This window comes from Pelecanus crispus, chromosome 3 (assembly GCF_030463565.1).
Source record: "Pelecanus crispus isolate bPelCri1 chromosome 3, bPelCri1.pri, whole genome shotgun sequence".
NCBI lineage: Eukaryota > Metazoa > Chordata > Aves > Pelecaniformes > Pelecanidae > Pelecanus > Pelecanus crispus.
The window spans coordinates 8984895-9006091 of record NC_134645.1 but is presented as its reverse complement, the minus strand read 5'-3'; the positions used below and the strand labels follow the sequence as shown (position 1 = coordinate 9006091).

The 21197-nt window shown below is 39.9% G+C and overlaps 1 protein-coding gene across 1 annotated transcript in view; it reads left to right on the top strand.

Annotated features, from left to right (window-relative positions):
• KIF16B (kinesin family member 16B) overlaps window positions 1-17154 on the top strand; it is a 142266-nt gene extending 125112 nt beyond the window's left edge. The window contains exons 26-27 of the mRNA XM_075707073.1: window positions 583-666; window positions 16964-17154. Of these exons, the coding sequence (XP_075563188.1) occupies window positions 583-666; window positions 16964-17122 (243 nt within the window). The 3' untranslated portion in view covers window positions 17123-17154. The remainder of the gene's footprint in view (window positions 1-582; window positions 667-16963) is intronic.
• The last annotated feature ends 4043 nt before the right edge of the window (window positions 17155-21197 follow it).

The window sequence follows — 21197 nt, the reverse complement described above, 5'->3', positions numbered from 1 at the left end:
CTCTTAGCCTGTCCCCTCTGTGAAGGAGGAAGTCATAGTTCAAGGCACAATGACAGGTCCCTCAGGTCTGGCTCAGGTGTCAGCTGGAGTCTGGCAATGCCATCTTCCATGGCATAACTTCAGTGATAGTTCTTAAATCCAATGATCTTACGTTACGGTACAACATAAGACAAACAAATCACACAACAGTACGGTTCGACCACAGTTTTTAAGAGACCGAATGCAATCTTTTAAGATACACAGAATTCCTGAAGAGATCTTTCTTACTTCTTAGTTGGTGCTACCACATCAGATGCAGTTTGCAACTTTGTAATCTTTATGTGGGCAAACGGTGGCAGTCTAATTCCTAAATTTGCTTTCTGTTGCTCATTTTTGACAACATGCATTGTTATCTTAACAGTACTACAGACCAGATCATAATAACATCAGTAGAAATGTGTAATGTGATATTTGCTAATAGCATATAGTGTAGCTCATGAATATTTGGCATTTTCTTCTTCCCAGTTGCTCTGTAGTTTAAAGAGAATTTTCTCATTTGAGTTTGTCGCTTCTGATGCCGATTCAACCTTTAATGTCTTCCAGCTTGCCACTTTAGAATTCCCTCCAAAGAAGCTCTTTGGAAACAAGGATGAACGAGTGATTGCAGAACGACGGAGTCACTTGGAGGTAATGCCAACTTTTTAACAGGCTTCTGCGGTGTATTTAGGTGGAGTACTCTCTGCTTGACCAGCAGAAACCATTCCCATATGGTCAAAGTTAAATAGCCTGCTTGTAAGTATGAAGTTACTTGCTGCCTCATTTAACACAGGAGATGGCAGCAGTAGATTGCAAAGTAATGAAACATGCCTTAAAAAAAAAAAAATTAATCCTAGTCTAGGAAAAAACCCATCTCTTTAGAGATATTCATAGGAGGTACATTTATTTAAGGGGGAAAGGTTGTGGGTGAGGTAAGTGTTCACTGTAGACAGATGGTCTCTGTGCAAGACAAGATTAAAAAAAATATTGCTACTTTAAATGCAATTTGTTAGCTGAAGATTTACTATTTTATCATAGTTACTATATCCAAATATCTCATGACAGAAGGGAAGCAATATTTAGGCATCTTTGAGCTTTATTTTGTAACCCAGCTTTCTGAATGTATTTTTTTCTTTCAGTTAGTTTTAAAAATTAATTTTATTCTGGACAAGGTTACTGTGTTTATGAGGGTTTGGGTTTTTTGGTTTTTCTGCAGTGCCATGTGGATGGCATAATTCTGACTCCTATCACACATTAGGTCATTATATTTCTATGTTAATGCATGTGTTACTGCAGCCCAGGGGCAGGAGGTGGGGTTTTGGGAAAGAAGAGGTGTGAACAAAGACTAAACAGTACACCCCGCCACTATATTGTAGCCACGTAGAGATTACCTGATCATGCAAGTCATTAAGAATTATATTCTTTGTAGAGCTAAAGTATCATTAAGTAGAGCTTTAGAGAAATTAATATAAAAGTAGATTGCTTCCAACTGGAATCTTTTCTTGCATGTTTTGAATTTTTTCTACGTACTTCACCTTTTCTTTGATCTACAAACAAAACATCCTCCCACTGACTTTTGATGTGAGGCTGTCTTACATGGAGCACAAAATGTAATCTGTTTTTTGTTTCGTGTCCTCTATAGAGGGCATAAAGGCATGGCCACATTGCAGTCTTGTACTCAGTTTGTATATTTTTGTACCAGGAAGAAATTTAATCCCTTAATCTTTCTGACCTTTCATTGATTTACTAACATATTTTATTGTAATGTTTCTAAATGTTAAAACTGCTGTGTGATTGTGGTCATATAGTACTTACAGCTCTCTATATAGCCAGTTTTTAACTTAAAATTAAATTGTACCTATTGTAACTAAATTAAGTCATTAAAACTTATTACCTATATATTTTGCAAACCTAATAATAAATGACCACTGTTCACATGAATATGTTTTGCCATATGCGAGATAGTACACTTGGTCATGCCACTCAATAATCCTGACAAATAACTCGATATTGGAGAAACTGAAGATCCCCCATGGCTAAGGGAAAGTTACATAAAGAGGATAAGGAAGCAAGCAAATGTTACCGTCCTTGCCATGAGGAATTCGATGCAACAAGCTGGTCAAAACCCCTTTACGTCTGGATCTCTAATTGTGGTATTTTCATTATATATTTTGCAGCAGTTTGCTCTAGGCTTGCCAACAGCTGGAGAGTTTCAGCTAACATAGGCGCAGCCTTCTCGGTGAAGAGTGGGAGAAACCACCTCAGTAGTGATGGTTTCCAAAGTCACGTGATGCTTTAAAGGCTCAAAGCACATCTTAAGTTATACTGGGAAAGTACTTGGCAGGCAGAGAAAGTGTGACAGTGGAAGATGGCACAGGCACCACTTCTATTTAAAATACTGGCTGTTACTGCCTCGTGGCTTTCAATCTGGTATGAACCTTGAGCACAATTCAGTGGGCTAACGGGAAAGTAGTAAATGAATGGATTGCCTCTGTAAAGGATGTGGTTTCTTGGCCTGTTGACCGTGGTGTCTTTCTCACATGGAAATTTGATCAGGTAAAAGGTGAGGGCATTAGGCCTTGGTAACAAGCAGAAGCATGGATTGTATTCAGTTGGCTTTCATACCTGATCCTGTATCTTGATTTGCTGAAAACCCTTTGCAATCTCTTTCAAGCCTCACAGGTGATGTGTTGTTACAGCTGTGGTATGGTATAAAAGCTTAGTTGATTGTTCCACATGTTTAGTCAAGAGCTAATGAGCTAATACAGCATTTTTAGAAAAAGCAAAGCACAACTTCCAGGCCAACAAAAATGTATATTCTCACCCAACGTCTGAGCTGACTTTGACTAAACATAGATGACAGCCTGACAAATGTCAGACTGGTAAGTGTTCTGAACAAATACTCTGTATTGTAAGATCATTAGTAGAACTGTGCTGTGGTTTAACGCCAGCCAGCAACTAAGCACCACGCAGCCGCTCGCTTACTCCCCCTGGTGGGATGTGGGAGAGAATTGGAAGAGTAAAAGTGAGAAAATTTGTGAGTTGAGATAAAGACAGTTTAATAGGTAAAGCAAAACCTGTGCACACAAGCAAAGCAAAACAAGGAATTCATTCACTACTTCCCATGGGCAGGCAGGTGTTCAGCCATCTCCAGGAAAGCAGGGCTCCATCACGCATAACGGTTACTTGGGAAGACAAAACGCTATCACTCGGAATGTCCTCCTCCTTCCCCCAGCTTTACACACTGAGCATGATGTCACATGGTATGAAATATCCCTTGGGTCAGTTGGGGTCAGCTGTCCTGGCTGTGTCCCCTCCTCCCAAACTCTTGTGCACCCCCAGCCTGCTCACTGGTGGGGTGGGGTGGGGTGAGAGGCAGAAGAGGCCTTGACTCTGCATAAGCACTGCTCAGCAATAACTAAAACATCCCTGTGTTATCAACACTGTTCCCAGCACAAATCCAAAACATAGCCCCATACTAGCTACTATGAAGAAAGTGAACTCTATCCCAGCCAAAACCAGCACAAGGTGTCATCCTGAGGGTGGGTGACAAAGAAATTACTCTGCTTTTCCAGTTTTTACACCGGGTATTTATACATCTTGAATAGGCTGTGACTTCATGGTTTTTTTCCTGAACTTTTTGGCTTGAAGTGGGATAGTACAGCTTTGGCTAGTCCAGTGCTTTCCACAGGTCATCTCTGAGCAACAGTAGTTTCTTTTTTTAATTTACATTTATTTCTTTGTTAAGCCTGCACATAACAAATTAACGTTCAAACTCCAATGTACACCTGTGTGAGGGATAAGACAACTTAAGCTGTCATATCAGTCAAACAGCCTGACTACAGTATTTGCCGGAATTAGCAGTTGGTTATTGAAATGGCCTTGCAGGCTCTTTTTCTTTACATTAAAACTAAATTGCAGCTCTCAGTCTGATTTGGTAAAATGAAGCAGATAGTCTGGGAGTTATTGTAGGAGCAAAACTACTCTTCCAATTAACTAAGCGTACGACAATCTGAGAGCTGGTTCTAGTGCAGATATCTAAACTGTATTTTATTTGACTCACTTTGGCTTTAGTCCGGGAAATTTTCCTTGCAGCTAACTGTAAAAAGATTTGTCCAAAACATCCTTTGCAGGACAGTTTTGATGTGTTTTTTACTACATCTCACCTCTCGGATTCTTACCATAGTAGGAGAAGTGCTGAAGACAGGAGGGGGGGGTTGTGGTACCTTTCAAGGCAACTAGAGTCAGGGGGGCTGGCTGTAGGGTTTGCTTTGTTTTAAGATTGTCATGTAGAGTTACCTTATTTCACCTTGAGATTATAAGTGGGCATATTTCATCATAATGGAGATGAAATTACTTTGGGTAAAAGATCCCAGAGCACGCCAAATTATGAGGATTGCTATTTAAAATCATAATAAATGCAGAGTTTATGTAAAACATGAAGTTCCTTTATTTATCCTAGCTGGTACAAATGCTGAATAATCAAAAGCTTCACAATACATTGTTGGTAGGAAAGCACATTATGTGTACATTTTTGTGTGAGATGAACCTGAGGAGAAGTCTTTGATCTCTAGTGTGATACATACATAGTTGCAATGTGAACACTTTTGCTTTGGCATTTGTTGGTATAATAGATAGTCTTTTGACCAATATCTTACATTTCCATTGAGGTTTGGAAAAATAGCATGCAAGTTTTGCACAAAGGTTTTGCCTATACATCTTAAGAGAAAACACCTAAATTGTATTTAAAATTACCTATCTGAAATGCCCTATTGGAATCTATTAATTTAGTATTTCATCAGGGACCTGTTGCAGGGCAAAACTCTAAATTAATTGTTCCGCAGTCTAAAGACTGTAATTTCACTTCAGAGCCAACCTTGCTTGATTAAATCCGCCTTAAATGAAACAACCAAGAATTCTTTTGATTAAAGTTAATGAATAGAAGGTAGTGTGTATCTATCCCTTCATGCAATTAGAAATCAGTAGATAAGAGTATAGGATCCTTTTTTTAAATGAAATCAGATTACGTATATTCCTTTTTTTATTTTTTAAGCAAAAACTTTGTAAAGGAAACATATGACACAAGATATGTGTTTCAGTGAATGTATCTGGTCCTGTTTAACTGCAGAATATCTTTTATTCCTTGGTGAGTTGCTAGATCCCTGGATGACAGTAAAAAGTTTTCCTGAAATCCCAGCTTCTTTGGATAGTGCATTTCTGTATCATATAATTCCCTTCATCACTTTTCTTCTTCTCCTGGACTCATGCTTTGTTGTAGTAATGAAGATTATTATTAGCCTCATTTTCCCATTGTGCAGCCAGAAAAAACTGGGCAGGAGTAACTGTCTAAGCTGACACAGCAGATTGAGCGGTGTGTCTTGACTCCTTGGTCAGAAGCCTGGCAGCCACGGACCCACTAGGCTTTCTTTTCCACTCTTGCTGTCAGCAGTGTGCTTAGGAAGAAAAATGCTGACAAAAATCCGAACAGGTTGTTGCTTAAAGGAAAACAAAAACTCCCCCAAGCTTCAGCCTGTCTCCTTGTCTCTGTTCCCTGTTTCCCATTCCCTATTCACACTGCTGCATTTCCTGAGGTTGGTTTGTGGACAGCAAAGGGGAACAAGCAAAATCCCTGATCAGGAATGCACCGACAGACAGCTCAACAGTTAGTAGAAGTTGTGTGTTTCCTTTTGCTGCCACTTCCAGAGCTGAGGGAATGAAAGAATGTCAACCTCTAACAGTATGGCAAAGCGAGCCTACTTCAGGCTTTGTAGGAACACATATATCTTCCTGGCATTGTCTCTGCTCTTCTTTTTTCATGGTAGTTTGAACCTCTTTAAAAGATAGACATGCTCAATTTATTTAAAATTAATAATACAATTGTCCTTAACCTCCTCACTTCCTGATGTCGTCTGATGAGGTTTTCAATGATAGGTGTTAATGCAAGAGGCAGAAATAAATCTTGTGTGGACTGCATAATTCAATTTTGCGCTCGAATCTGTAGAACTGGCTGCGGAAAGCATCGTAGACACTGAACTGACTGAAATTATTGCTGCTACCTACAGTCAAAATTAAGCTTCCAAAATAAGATTCTTTAACTTAGAAGCCAAATGCTTTGTTTTGTTTTTAGTTTGTATTCTTACTTGAGTTCCTTTTGGAGGTGATAATTTCTGAGTTGGTTTTTCTTTTTTCTTTTTGGATAGGGCTCTAAAGCTAGCCACTCCAACTTTCCCCTTTAAAAGTGAGATTCTGCTTTTTTTGCGTGGCTCCAAGAATCTGGTTCTTAAGGAAAACGTAAAATAATGGAAATAGCACCTTTTCTTCAACTTGAATTCATTCCTGTTATTTAAATGTATTATTAGTTTCAGAATTAACACCTTGGTGACAACCAGCAAAAGAAACATCTGGGGGGGAAGAAAAAAATCTCAAAATGTTTGTCAACAAATTTGGGCAAACAGAATGTTTGAGTCTGTCTGAGACCTCATTTCTTGAGGTTCTCCTTCATGAGGGCAGAAACTTTTTATGAGATTTTAGATGATTTATCATCTGAATATTCAGTATGGACTTCATGAATACATCCCATTGGCCTTTGTTTCACAGCCCCATCCCTTAATCTGTTTAACTGAGACAACCTGCTTCATGCTAGTTACAGGTGAATTGATGTTTCTATTGCAAAAAAACTGTCAAGTGGGGTCAGAGTTACCATTTCTTCTGGATTTTTTCCTGATTCTGATGCCAGTCACAAACACCTTTCAAAGCTACTGATTACGTGTCAGTTCAAAGTGATTATTAAAAGGAAATTATTAGACTCCAGTATCAGCTTACAACAACATCCCTAATAGCAAAGCTTTTTAAGAAGAGCTTTAAAGCCAGCTGCTCACCAGCCTGGCTCTTGCAGATTGAATGTTTGCCTCTGACAGTGCAGTTGTAAATACTGTTCTTAGAAGCATCTCAATGAGAAGGACTTCAGAAAGCATTCAGAGTACATTCGATAATCATTGAAAGATAAAAGGAAGCTTTTTCTTTTGTTACAGACATGAATGCACACCAGATATGACTGCTAGTGCAAAAGCAGACCGATGCAAATGTCAGTGTTTGATAATCCTGGAGAAGATTGTTTTGTACCCATAGTCTGAGCTACAGAATGCAGCATCTTGGAGTGATGGTTTTAATTTCCCACTAGAGGAATAGGGATGTAATGGGAGCACAAGAGCAAAGAGCATAAGCCCATCCACAAAGACAAGAGAAGAGCATGTGTGGTTGGGCCATACTATGAATATCAATTATATGAAATCCATGTCACGGATCGTTTTCTAGATTAGGTATAGTTAGTCTACAACAAGTGCCTTTCATAACCTCTAGTAACCATTTAAAAAATTTAAGAACAAAAATAACTGCTTTTCAGCAACAACACTAAAGTCTTGCCTTGCCTGCAGACAGTAAGCCTTTGCAGTTAGCCATCTGAGAGCAATTTCACCTGTCCGGTTCCCATCCTTCAGTGCATCATTGGGGCTGCCCAAGGCACCTGGCTTTTCTTCTTTGAAGTGGCAGCCCTCAAAGAGGAGTTGTAGCAGCTCTCAGCAGTGAAGCATTTCATCTTCTTTTGGGTGGTGCTTCTTCTCATGTGAGGCATGTTGGCTTCAAAAAGTGAATAAATAAAATTAATTTTAGTTATTGATTACAGTCACGAGAGACAAATAAGTCAAAATTAGGACTTTGCATATGTCAGCAGTTGATCCTATACTAATAAAATGGTACTTTGATCAAATACCGTAGACTCTCAGCCAGGCCTACAGCAAATGCAAGACACTATTCTTACAATAGCAATAGAAGAGAAAGATGGTAGTTTAGAAGGAGTGAAAGCCTGGGGTTATTTTGTGGATGAGTTGATTTTAAGCTCTGGTCCCACAGGCTACTGGGTGCAAAAGGAACAGTGAGCGTAAGCAGCCCCTCGGTCTCATTTGCTCAAACTCAGTGCCTTATTCAAGATCGGGTCTGAAACCCTGTTTTGCAGAGTTTGCTAGAGGTAACTTTTACATAATATACGTACCCCTTTACAATAATTTTGGTGTTTCTTTCTTTAGATGTATAACTTCAGATCCCTGCCTCAAAAACTGTATCTTTTGTGATAAAATGTTTATCTCCATTACAACCAAAGAATTAAATAGGATGTGCAATTCAGAGATCTTTTTTCTTTCCTTTTTAGAGATTTCAGAGTATCAGAAAATAAGGAGGTATGTTTATCATAATTTAGTAAGTTCAGAATATATAGTTTGAACTCTAGTTTAGCTCCACATCATAATGTGTTTTACCATCAGTTCAGAATAAATTTCCCAGCATCCTCCTACAAATCAAGTTTTGAAGTTGTATACCTTTATTGGTCTCCAGTAATGGCTCTCCACATTCAGATGTGAGCGGATGAATAAAAGGAGTGTGTGACCAAGGACGCTGGGTTGAACTTGGTGCTATCCGTTTTCAAAGCAAGCATATCAGTCATCCTCCAGCATCTGATTTCACCGAAGGAAGTAGAGGGTGATGCATGTCAAATGCTTTGATAGCTGTTTGCCAAGGCCGCTCCAGCAGACGACATGCTGTTGCTGCTGGCCCAGGGATGTGTGGTAAATTCAATCCTGTTGTTGTTCTTTCTGGAATAGATTTTGACAGGACCGTTTTTGACTTGTGCTCTGGAGAAAAGATTGGTTTCCTTCACTAGTCAGGTCTGTTTTGATCTTTTTTAATATGGCTGTTCACTTCCAAAAGACTCACACTGATAGAGCACCTGTAAATCAGTCCTTGCTGCCTTCCCCCCCCCGCCCAGCCTACAATTCAGTTTTCATTGGAGCTACTTAAAGCCAATGAATGTAAGCTTTTAGCATGCAGGCGTTGTACGAAATATTAAGTCCTGTGGACTTTAAATGAATTTCAGGCAGAATAAGATTGTAATTTGGGATGTAGACTGACTTCAGGAGTTAATTCAATTGATGCGGCATAATAGTAATTCAACATAATGTGCTCATGCCATTAGACTTGCACAGAAAAATGCTCTAAATAGGTATAATGAATAGTTTGGATTTTGAAAACCTAAGAGAGCAATTTCACCTTGAATCATAACTGGCATCTCTCAGAATGCTTGTACATTACGAAAATTCAAAAAGGTGTATGAATTCAAGTAAATTTCAGTACCAACCTGGGTAAAATTAAATTTTAGTGGCACTCAAACACTTCTGGACATGTAGGGATAAAATCTGCTTTCACCTGTATAGCTGTGGAGGAAACTAACCCTGATTCAAGGAATCTGCATTACGCTGTTCGTAAAAACATAGGGAGAATTTCCCAAGGGGCTAAAAATGTAAGTTATGGGGTTTTTGGGTTGTTTTTTTTTTTTTTTTGTCAGTGGAGGTTAGCTGCTTGAAGAGCTTGATTCTTACCCGCTTAGTCCCAAAGTCATTTAGATACCTCTTAACATGCCCAAAGGAGTGGTGTGTATGGTATTGCTGCTTCTCTCTCTGCTTTGGGTTAAGTCCGGCACCAACACAGACTGCTGCAGTGTTAGTGCTGCTGCAGTGGCAAGAACGCAAGTCTCCATAGTTCAGTTTTGTAGCTTGAACAAAAGCAAAGGTTAAATTCTTTGCTGTCAAAGTAAAATTCTGTTTTTATAGATCCAGCATTTACAGCCATGTTAACATTTGGGAGCTATATAGGTAAATTTGTTCACTAACAAATGAAAGAGTTACATTACTTTTTTGGTAGGAGCTTTCAATCTCATCTCTTCCTATCTAGCTCCTTAGTAAACAAGTTCAGTCTAACAAGTTAAGAGTTTACATATGTGAATCACAGTCAAATTGGCAAGATATTTGCCAGTATATTAAAAAAAAAAAACCCAACCTAGCATAATTTGCCATACTCATTTGTGCTAAGGGAAACCCGTAAATCCTGGTTTCTTAGGAAATGTCGCCAGCCTATGGCACAGGCAGCTGGACCCTGCAGCAAACACTCTGCTCCCCCCGAAGCTGTGCATGGCTGCTGCATCCCCAGCAGTACTGGTTCCTGCGGTGCCAGGCTTCCTTTCCTCCATTGGTAAAAGGACGTTCGTGCAGGCAAAGTCTGTCAGTAAGACAGCTGGAAGTTTAACACAGGTGTGCTTCGGGAGAGCTGGTGATGTGTGTTGTGCATGGCTATGGAATTATATGTAGAATCTATACGTAGAATTTGATTTGGATGGAAATCGTTGGTGCATGGGGTAGAGTTGTACATAGAGGTATAAGATGCAAACATGGGGTAAGATGATACTGATTGGGAAGTTCTTGATTTTTTTCTTTTTTTTTAAGGGTGGTTTGTTTTTTTTTTTTCCCAGGGACTACTAGGCATTATCTGTAAACAGCCTTGCTTCTGATTAGGCCTAATCAAAGTGAACAGGAAGGGTTTGATTAAAACGAGTCAATCCTTTATTCTTGGCTTGTGTAATGTGAAGCCAGTTCATCCAGCCCTGAGCCTAATTAATGTCTGCCAATCTGAAGCAAATAACCCCTCCCTTTATTATTATGACTAACGTGGTGATGACTTCTCATTTTCAAACATGCGTGGATCTGTCTTTATTCTCTTGAAGAATCTCTCTATGCTCACGCAAGTCACGTGCGACTAGAGCAAGGTCTCTGGTACCTATAGGATAGATACGTTCTGGAGGCATTTGTAACCTCTCACTCCTCATTTGCACAACTTTGACAGTGTCTGATACTGTAGTTTTTGTCAGGAGAACCCAGCCATCCTGGTCTTCCTGCAGAAGATACCAGCCCAGGTGATCATGTCATAATTTTAGAAGCTTTCTCTCCAAATTTTTCACAGAAATAAGATCCTTCGGGCACCAGGTAGTCTCCCAGGCAGTAAGTCTTTTTCTCATTGCTATGAAATCACAGCTGCACATAACGACTTAAGGGTGTGTGCAGGAGATAAATGTGTACAGCTCCAGAAGTGACATTAGGTACTTCCTGAAGGGCCTGAAATATCACTTGAGGTATTGAATATCGCATTCTGTCCTGCTCACATATTTTACTCAGAACTGCTTTATGATATCTTGCAATATATGTCGAGGTGTTGGGGAAAAGATTTGAAGCCTCATGTTTCCTTTATTAAAAAAAAAAATAGAAAAAGAAAACCCCACAGAAGACCAAAACGTTTCTGAGCTAGTTATATTTGGTGAGTGGAGAGCTGATCCTAATCTTAAATGGCTGGAGGTGAAGATATTAGTCATAGTCTGTGTACGGTCCCCCATCCTTTCGAGCTGCTGTACTCCAAAGCAGTGCCACCTTGTTTTTTATATTCTTGGTATCTGCCGATTCTTTCCCTGCTTGCTGAAATTTAATAAAGCCAGAAATGGATCTGAAACTACTTTTAGAGATCTATCAGAGCATTATGCTGGCAATTACTCACTCCTAATTAGCCAGTTTAGCCTCAGGTGGTCCCCAAGGGAAGGGGAGATGGTTTTAGTGGCAGGCACAGGGCAGAAACTTAACTGTGGTGAACCGAATCATGACCTGGAGGGCTGAGCTATCCTTGCAGACCACAGGAGGAGCCTGCTGGGACCACTGCTCAGATAGAGCACCTCAGTTTGGACAGCTTGAATACCCCTTGTTGTGTAACGTTGGGGTAGTTGGCATAAGAGAACCTGATGCCTTGGAAATTAGTTCATAAAGAAACTTTTTATATTCTGGCTAGTGGCTTTCCTTGTCCTCCACACCTGATGCAGATAATCCAGTCCTGTGTGGTGTTTGAGGTGTGGTCTGTGTTCTGGATGAAGCAAGAGCTGGCTTAGCTTGCAGCCCTTTTCCTAAGGGTTCCTGTCTTCTGCACTCTCCCTGTGGTGCCACAGGCTGCAACCGCTGCTTACCTCCCCAAACAGCGTGTTAATTCCCTCTGACTTTTGCCAGTAAGAAAAAAAAAAAAAAAAAAAAGCCATGGAAGAAGCAGATCCAATGAGAAGTTTGAATTTTATTTTTCTTGGGAAGATGAACAATCTCTTCTCTTTAGATTCTGTATATAGCATCACCCCAGACAGGGCCCTTTGCCAGCCTGAAGTTTCTGTGGGACACCATCTTCTGTCAGTAATGTTTAAGCCAGGGGTTTTTTTTGTAGTAGAGGTTGTAGTTCGTGATGATAGCTGGTGTTTCTGTAGCATTTTGTATTTAAAAAAAACACCCTGGAAGTAATTTTTTTTCTCTTCAAGACACCAATGGGAAGGTCCAAAATAGAGAAAGCTGTTTAATTTGGGAAAGGATCCTCAAGTGTGCATTTTCCTTTGCATATGCCCAACAATTTCTTTCTAGGAGACAAAAGCAGAAGATGCACTCCCATTTCTGCCTTACAGCAGGCTCCCTTTGCATGCGTTGTCTTCTAAGCAGATCCTTATTTTTGTGAGCACAGATTGGAAGTGAAGCATATTCCTGTGTGCTTGTTTTGGGCTAGAGTCTTCCTCGGGAAGATCTTACTTTGCAATTGCAATCTAATTGCAGCATAATGTGGTTTTTCAGATTCAAGGAATATGCTTCTATCTGTCTTTTTTTTTTTTTTTTGTAATCAGGTTCCTATCCTATAGAAAACAGCCGCTGATACCTGCATATGCTTTGCTCTATGAATAATTCAAATCAAGATTTGATTTAAAGCTTGCAGCACTTAACACGAGTCAACAGAATAATTATGTGATTGGTGCTGGGAGAAACTAGCATCTATATTAAAGGGAGAGAGGAGTCAATGCTAGAAGTTAGATGAGCAAGTTAATTAGTCCTGCCTCTGCCACCTATGACCTTCTGTGACCTTGTGGTAAAGCTTTTGACTGTCACATTGCTGTGTAGTTGTTGAAAGGGAGGTATTGTTTCAAAGAAAAGAGGCTATTGTTTCAAAAATCCCCAAAGCCTTGTAAGCCTTGCATCTTATTAAAGTCTGTGGTGCTTTCAGCTCTGTCAAATATTAGCAGGTGATATTTATTATACTAATTGTAAAGTGTTATATTTAAAGAATTTAAAATGCTGACTTTTTTGAGAAAATTGCTAGAAACAGCAGTAGGAGAGAGAAAGCTCAAAGTTTCTTCACTTTCTGGACGTATCGGAGTTGACGAGTTTTTAAACACCAAAGTTTAATGAAAAATCCAATTCTTGCTAAGCTCTGCTATTGGTCTCTGAGGCTGTCGCTGTTTGTAATGGATTATGAGAACAATGTCATTGAACTGAATTCCTCTTTAATATGCCACAATTGAAAGGGTGATAAGAACACTTTCACATTCCAGAAAGCTTTTTGATTGTAATAACTTTAATAACTTTAAGTTATGCGTTGCTATTAAAATATATAAAATTATGAGGTCCCCACATCACGAAGTAGTGCAAAAATCATTAGAATGACTTTGCTGTGCTGATGGATTGAGCACGAGATGAACGCTGGCCTACTGCTAAAAAGGTGAACCCTATTAAAATGATTTTTAATAAGCTTTTAAAATGGTTGCCATTTTGCTGTTCACATAATTAAATGGGAGGGAAAGCTACTCAAACTACTAAGTAAAGAAAAACCTTTGGGCCTCGCAACACTTTCTCCTGTCTTGTTTCCTTTGCAAACACTTGGCATATAAAGTTAAAACTTGCAGGTATGGCTGTCATAAATTTTAAGTTGAAGGCCATGACGGTTGTAATGCATGTCAAGAGGGCAAAACCACAGCTTTTCCTATTTTGGATTTTTTTTTTTTAACCTGGCTTTCAATCTTTAAGAGTTTTGTACTTGGCAAGAGTATTTTCATTCTCTAAACTGGTGTTCCTGAATCTCTGTTTAGAGTGAGCAACCCAGACGATTGGTGTGTAAGTTACCCATTTTACATCCCTGTTACAGTGCCAGGGTCCTGTGCCCTCACACTGACACGTTGACAAATTTATAATTAGGATCTTTTCCAGCAAACCAGCAACATAGCAAGTTGAACGCTATTAGTGAAATGAAATTCCTAAGTGCATTTGGAAGAACACTGATTACCAGACTAAATAATCCGGAACAAATAGCTGGAGTTTTGAAAGGCTAACAAACGAAAACGAGTAATAAAACCAAGTCTTTTGGAATATTTGTAGCCGTTATCTAGCTTTTTTTCTTTCCAAGGTAATCATGCAAACCTAGCAAAAGTAAGATTGCTATAATGTAGTGCTTTGCATATTAGGGGCAGTGATTTAGATGCTATTGGTGAAATGCTGGTAGGAATTCACAGCATTGATTTGTATAAAATTTGGACATGTTTCTATGAAGGCACCGTGAGCTTGCCAGTGTCTGCTAAGAAATTTTTTTAAGGGAGCACATCAAAAGATACCAGAGTGCTTCTCACCTAGTTTTACTCAGCACAAATAACACTATTCTGTAAATAAAGAAAAATCATATCTGCTGCTGGAAATGGGTTTAGTATAAAAGCTTTGAAAACAACTCTCCCCCTGCCCGCCGAGTCCTGACAGAGGAGATCCTTTCATCTAGCCTTGCTCCCACTCCAGCAGCTTGCAGCGGCCTCCTGGGTTGCAACAAAGTCCGTGTCTAGTCCCTTCTGGATCTCTAAGAAATTTTTCTTTCCTTCATCTCTGGCACTTGGTGTTGATGTCCTCCTGCCCCTCTCTCAGCTTGCTGTGACCCTCATCCTCTCCCTATCCCATCTGAATTTGGGAAGCATCTTTCCACGTGCCAGTAAGGAACACTCTTCTACTACTTTCTTCCACTTTGCCGTCCACATTGCAGCCAACAGGATGGAGCAACTTTCCCCCTTGCTGCCTAGCCACAGCTCTTTAATCAAGGCATATACTTGTGGTGTGAGCAAACTTTGGCCATCAATCACCATTTCCCTCACTATGGGACAACTCCTAGCCAGCATATCTGGGCAGAGCAGCCTTTATTTCATTGAAGCAACAGCTCCTTTGTGTCAAGGGCATATCAGCTCTCTGCTATGTGAACACATCAGCATTGCAACCAAGGGCAAATGCTAATACGGGATTTAAAAGAGGGCTAATTTGCTCAGAGGTGGTTGTTGAAGAGCACATAATGCCAAGCCATATGGCTGGAAACTTTCGTACAAAATGAATTCCATCATAACCTGGTAGGGTCTGCTTGTTGCCATTTTCCCAAGGATCTTTTTCATTTTCAAAGAATCTGTGATATTCACTGAGCAACTCTGGTGTGCAGAGCTGGGAAAACAAGTATACCTGCCATTCCTAGTGTTTCCCTGTCAGATAACTGTATGCTTATAGCAGGGGGATTTTTTTTACTCTGCCATTAGAGCTATCATGCCAAAACAATGAGTAATGGCTCTACAGGAAAGGCATGACAGTCAATTATCTGGCCATGCATACCAAGGTGAATGCAATAGGTCTTGTAATGTCTCCGGCGAGATATTTTGGTCCCTTTGAGCCTTCGGTAGCCATAAACTGGAATTACTGCAGTAACTTTTCAGCACAGTGCTAAAACTCTTAACAGGATGCCATGTTTTACATTTGATTTTCTACCATATTCATCCTTCAGGCATTACTGAATTGGGACTTTTTCTAAAGGGCCCTACTTTGTGAACTAGTTATGGCAAATGTTGATATGACATCTGTTGCTCACTTTAAATTACCTCTTAGTCTGTTGGAATTCATCTCTAAGGCATTTTTGTAACGGAATTTTTTTCGTGAACATTAATACAACCTGTGGGAGATCTGAATAAAAGAGAAAATTCACCAATCCTGTCAAGAGAACAGTTTATGTGCCAGCTGATTTTTTTGTTGTTTTTTGTTATCCTGCTTTCTGTGATATTAATACAGACCATTTCCAAGGCATTTAAATAGATAACAGGTTGTTACATTATGGAGGAATTCTCCTTGAGAAGAGAGTGAATAATTAGGACTGCTTCCTGAACGAACCACTTCCATGACCCAAAAGCTGCTGCATTCAAATAACTAAACCTTGTGTTCTTCAGAGGAGTTTGTGCTGTTCTGTCTTGCAGATATATTTGCCACTGAATCCAAAATTAGTGATTAAGTTCTTAAGTTGTATTTTTCTGTGGTCAGTCTGTAGCAGAACAGAGGAGTTTATCCCTGTCCTCCATATGAGATTTGCCTTACAACTATTTGGGTGACAATGGATACTTTTTTAGCACATGCCTGATCAATGTTTTGCCTACTGTGTTTCATTCAAAAGCTATAAATATGACTTATTAAATCATGCTAAATGATTGTAATAGTTCAACCCATATGTGAAGGAAACCCCATCAGGTTTGTGAAAACTAACTTTGTGTTAATGTACATCTGTCACAATTTCTGCAGGTACAAAAGGATACAAGTTGCACAGTGGTTGGTGAATATTAACTTGTGGGAAGGAGAATGTTTCTTACGTGTAAGACTTAAAAAACCCATGAAATTTAGAGGGCAGCTCAGTGAAAAGATGCTGGTGGGTTCTGAGAGAATATGGGAGTCATTCAATCTTTGTGCAGATGGCCTTGATCAAAACAAATCCTTTTCGATACAAGGCTTGTGGAGGCTTGATGAGGGAAAGATTTCTGAAGGCCTTTTGTGTCCATATGTAGTGAAATTCCTGCAGAATGGATTTGAGCTTTGCACCTGCTGTAGTGTTTGGTAATGCTAGACGGCAGTATTAGCAGGTCATGATTAGCAGAAAGCATTACATGACTACAGAATAAACCCGAAAGCATCACACAAGCACAGAATAAAACAGTTCCTAAGCTTGGCAGGGGAAGAAAGTGGAAAATACTTCTTTTCTGCTTTTCCTGAGCTTAATGCAGACATTTCAGTAGACATGTTTTATGGATGGATTTAAATGCTGATGGTTAAAAGGACTTTTCACAGTCCATGGGGATCTTGTTTCTTTTTTATACCACTGTTCATGTAATTCTTCAAAGTGGTTGTAATCAATTTGATCAAGTAAACCTTATGACACTTTGCATTTTTTTCCACAGAAATACCTCAGGAGCTTTTTCTCTGCAATGCTGAAATCTCCATCATCTCCGCTGCACGTTGATAAAGTGGGGCTAACTCTGTCAAAACACACCATCTGTGAATTCTCACCCTTCTTCAGGAAAGGCGTTTTTGACTATAGCAGCCACGGGACCAGCTAGCTTTTGGGCCGGGACGCTTCTGCCGGAGGAGCACAGTGGGAGTGGTGCCTTCACTTTTGCGGTGCAAGAGAAATGGGGGAAAGGAAAAAAGGTATCTTCCTCCATACCTGGGAAGTTGCATCAAAACGACTCCAGTTAAAGACAGCTACGCCCCAGCGCTAGCCTTTGGCCTTTACAGTTCTCATATTAGTGCCTGCATTTTCCCAGCATGGGGTATACAGACATTTTTGTGTAAGTTGCTCTGTTAATACTGTACAAATATTCTGACTCTCATGCTGTGTTTGGATCCGCTCCTTAGCAGGAGCGTTTCCTTCCCATTTGCTCAGACAATTTGTTCTGGTGGTGTGAGAGCATCTCGTGTTTACCGTGGCGGTGTGTCATGCTGACAGAGGGTTTCTGAGCAGCCTTTCGGTTTCTGTCCAAGCTGTTACTTAAAGAACACTTCCTCTTTTGCTGCCTTATAGCATACTGTGGCATTTAAGGTAATGCTCATACTCCACTGTTGTTTCTTTTTTTTTCCCTCCCAGACACACATTTTAACTATTTGACTGTATAATTGTATTGTTTTCCTCAGAAGAATTAAAGGCCCTGGGTAACTTGAATGTTTACAAAAATATATGCAGCAGAAAGAATATAATTTAAACCCTGTATAAGTCTTCCGCACTTGGTTGTTTTGAAGCAGAACGAATCACTCACCATTAATTAAGAAGTAGAGGAAGCAATAGTTACCAAAGAATGCGGTCAGCATCTTTTCAGATTTTCTGATTACCCAGACTGTAAGTGGATACTATGCACTGTACAGAGCTCGTAGCTATGCATAAAGCTAATGCAAAGTGCTATATTTCTTTTTTTGAAAAATAGCTTCTTCACAATAGTGTAACACTGTAAAACCTGAGTTTTATTTGCATTGGTTAAAATTTACAGGATTTGACTAATAGTACTTTAAAACTACTCAGGACTCATTCAGACTTGCACATGTATATACAGGTAGAACTCATTTTATATTGCTGCAAATCCAAAAATGTATATACAGTGTGACTGGAATTGAGTACGTGTACATGTTAATGTATAATTGGTTGTATAAAAATCAGAATCAAACAACTGCCAGTTATTAAAACGCATAATGAAAGGTAGGTTTTGTGTGCCATTTGTTACGAGTGTGAAACATTATTTGTGAGTTGCCATCATTGACCACCAGTAGGTCTTGGTCTATTTCGTGTTGTAGAAGATGATTATTAAAACCTAAAGTAACGACACTGGTGACATTTTTATTTCATGACCTAAATTATAGGAACAATAATGTTTTACATTTAATATGATGTATAGAGATAATAGGGTTCCATTACTAAGCCTAGTCTGCTACAATAAGCATTTCTAAGGGGGGGGGGGGGGGGGGGGAAGAAAAAGAAAAAAAAAATTAGAATGGAAAATTTAAATTTTGAGAATATTTTTATTACTTTGATTCATTTCAGTGAAAAAAAAAGTTAGGGTAAAATTTCTAAACCACTGGAGCCCTGTTATCAGCCTTTAATGTCTTTGGATAGAGTCAGATACAGTCAGACATATCTGACTTGGGCATCTTAATACCTTCAGTTGGGAGCCAGGTTTTTAAGCTAACCATTCCAGTCAAACCTGTTGATTCCCAAAGTGGTTTTTCACCGTGTCCCAGCTGTTCCCAGTCTCCTTCATGCACTTCTGCACTGGGGCACTGACTTCACATGCGATTTGTCACTGACGGGGACCTGACCTCGTGATCCTTACCGTGCCCTGTGCTCGTATTGCACCTCTCCGATCTCTCCCAGGGCCACTCTGTGCACGTTATCGTCCCCTTGACCATGAGGCTGTGTCCTCCCTTCCTTCTCCACCCGTTGTTTGGCCTTGCTCGTGCTTCCTGAATCAGAAAGAGGAGGTTGGGTGCTTGCTGGATTCCTACAGTGGGCTGAGTAACTGCAGTTTGGTGTTGCTGCACGCGTTAATGGAAGATCGGTAACTTCCCTTGGCTGTATTTACCCTCGTGACCCATGTGAATGCTTCGGAGGCAGAAACTGGACATGGTATTGCTGGTTTTTGTAGTGTCCTGGGAACTTTGACCCTAAATCTCACTTCAAAACCAGAAAGTCTTTTCTGTCTCTCCTTCTCCCTTGGCCTACTCCCCGTCCTGCCTCATTGCAATGCAATATGATAAGGAATTAATGCTTAAGAATTTTAAAAAAAATTAATTTTACATAACTGTAGAACATTAATTTCTGTGTGCCACTTCTATGAAAGGACCTGGCAGGCCAAGAAATGGCAAGCTGCTTTATCTGCTGCACAAACGCAGTTTCTGCAGATTTCCTGCCTGAAAAAGCCCCAGTGGTGCCAAGCACTTTCCCGTGGCAAGCAGCGCAGAGCCCGATGAGCAAAACTCCGTTGTGCTGCACAGCAAAAGCTAGTCTGCGAGAAGGGTTGAGTGTGCAGGGCTCCCAGAGGTAAGTCCCATGCTTTGTGTCACTTTGGATTTGGAGAAGCTGTTTAAGAAAAACACAACTAGACACAGAGTTAAGTCGAGTGAAGAATATGAATATTTGTATTTTTCATATGAATTTAAAAGATGACTTGTACTCGGTTCCCGTCTACAGTGCAAATTAATTCAGGGAGGACCAGATGCTCTAGTGGTATAAACCTGCCAATCAGGTGGCTAATTTATGTTGGCTAGTTTATCTGGCCTGCAGCATTAAATGTGTACATAGCAAATAACAAAGTAAAGGCCGATTAATCACTCCATTTAAAATGTCATCAAGTTAAAAGCTACAGAAATTCAAGTGTAAGCATGCAATTAGGACCACAACCCCAGGCTACCAACTTTTCCCACCTTCTTATCTATCCTTCAATGGTACCCAGAGTTTAATCAATGACTGCAAGCTCAGGCTAGACTGAGGCATCTTTTAATAATTTAATCAGTAAAAACATGATGGCTCTTTATAACCTACAGTCTTTAAACCGAGGCTTCATAAGAAATTTTCAATAGAAGCCAAGATGCTTGTCGAAATTATTAGCCATTTTCAAGATGTTGAAACTGCATTTCTGTAAGGATATCCCCAGGCTCTACAATTCTCCATTAATTTTATTTTTAAAATATTGGCACTTCCAAAAATACCGTGAAAGTCATCTCCAGGGCTTGTACAGTTTTTTTTTTCAAAGTGCCTCTGTAATTGGGCTTGTGGGCTTCGCATCAGCGAAGTCCTTAAGCCAAACCTTAACTTCTGTATCAGGACTATTTATATTTCAAGCAAAGTGTGTATCTAAGTGCTTTACTGAACTGGTGCCATCCTTCCTACCCATGTAACTGAAGTTGTGCCTCCATTTAAGTCACAAACCACTTGGCTCATATCTCTGTGGACCCTCCAACAATTTTTAATCAATAGGGATGCACAAAAAAGGCCAAAAGGCACACTGGAGATGGTGCCAGGCTATTTTTCTGCATGATGACTTGGTCAAGATGGAAAAAACCTCTGGGCAAAGCCTCCTTGTTCATCTTGACCCCCTTCACTCCTTTAACTGGAAGTGCTTTTCCTCTGAATATGCTGCTTCGCATAGGAAGGAGGTAGAGCAGCCTCCAAAGCCCTGCTGCTAAATGGCTCCTGGCAGTCCGCTTGCTCCACAAGCTGCCCTGTCCTAGCAGCCTGCAGGGTCAGTCCTAAAACCAATGCCCAGCTGCTGCTGTTGGAGGTGATGTTAGAGACGAGGGTCTTCAGAATTGCCCTAAAAATGTGAGGGGAAAAAATCCACCTGTGTAGACCTTGGCTGGTTACTTCAAGTTTTTGCAGTTGTTGCAGATAAAATGAAGAGCTGAAATACATAAATAAAAGAAAAAAAGGGGGGGAGCGGGGGAGATGACACACACTAAATGTGTTGCTCCAGAAAATCAGACCCAATCTTTCCAGTTTAATCAGTGATCCTTTAAAAGCTATTGCAGAATTTCATATTTAGTATCCATGTGACCTATCCTGTATATGAGAGTAAGAAATAAGTTTGTACTAGACTGTGATAAAGCTTGAAATGTTATATGCTGCCAGCTCACTGAAGCCCCAAAATT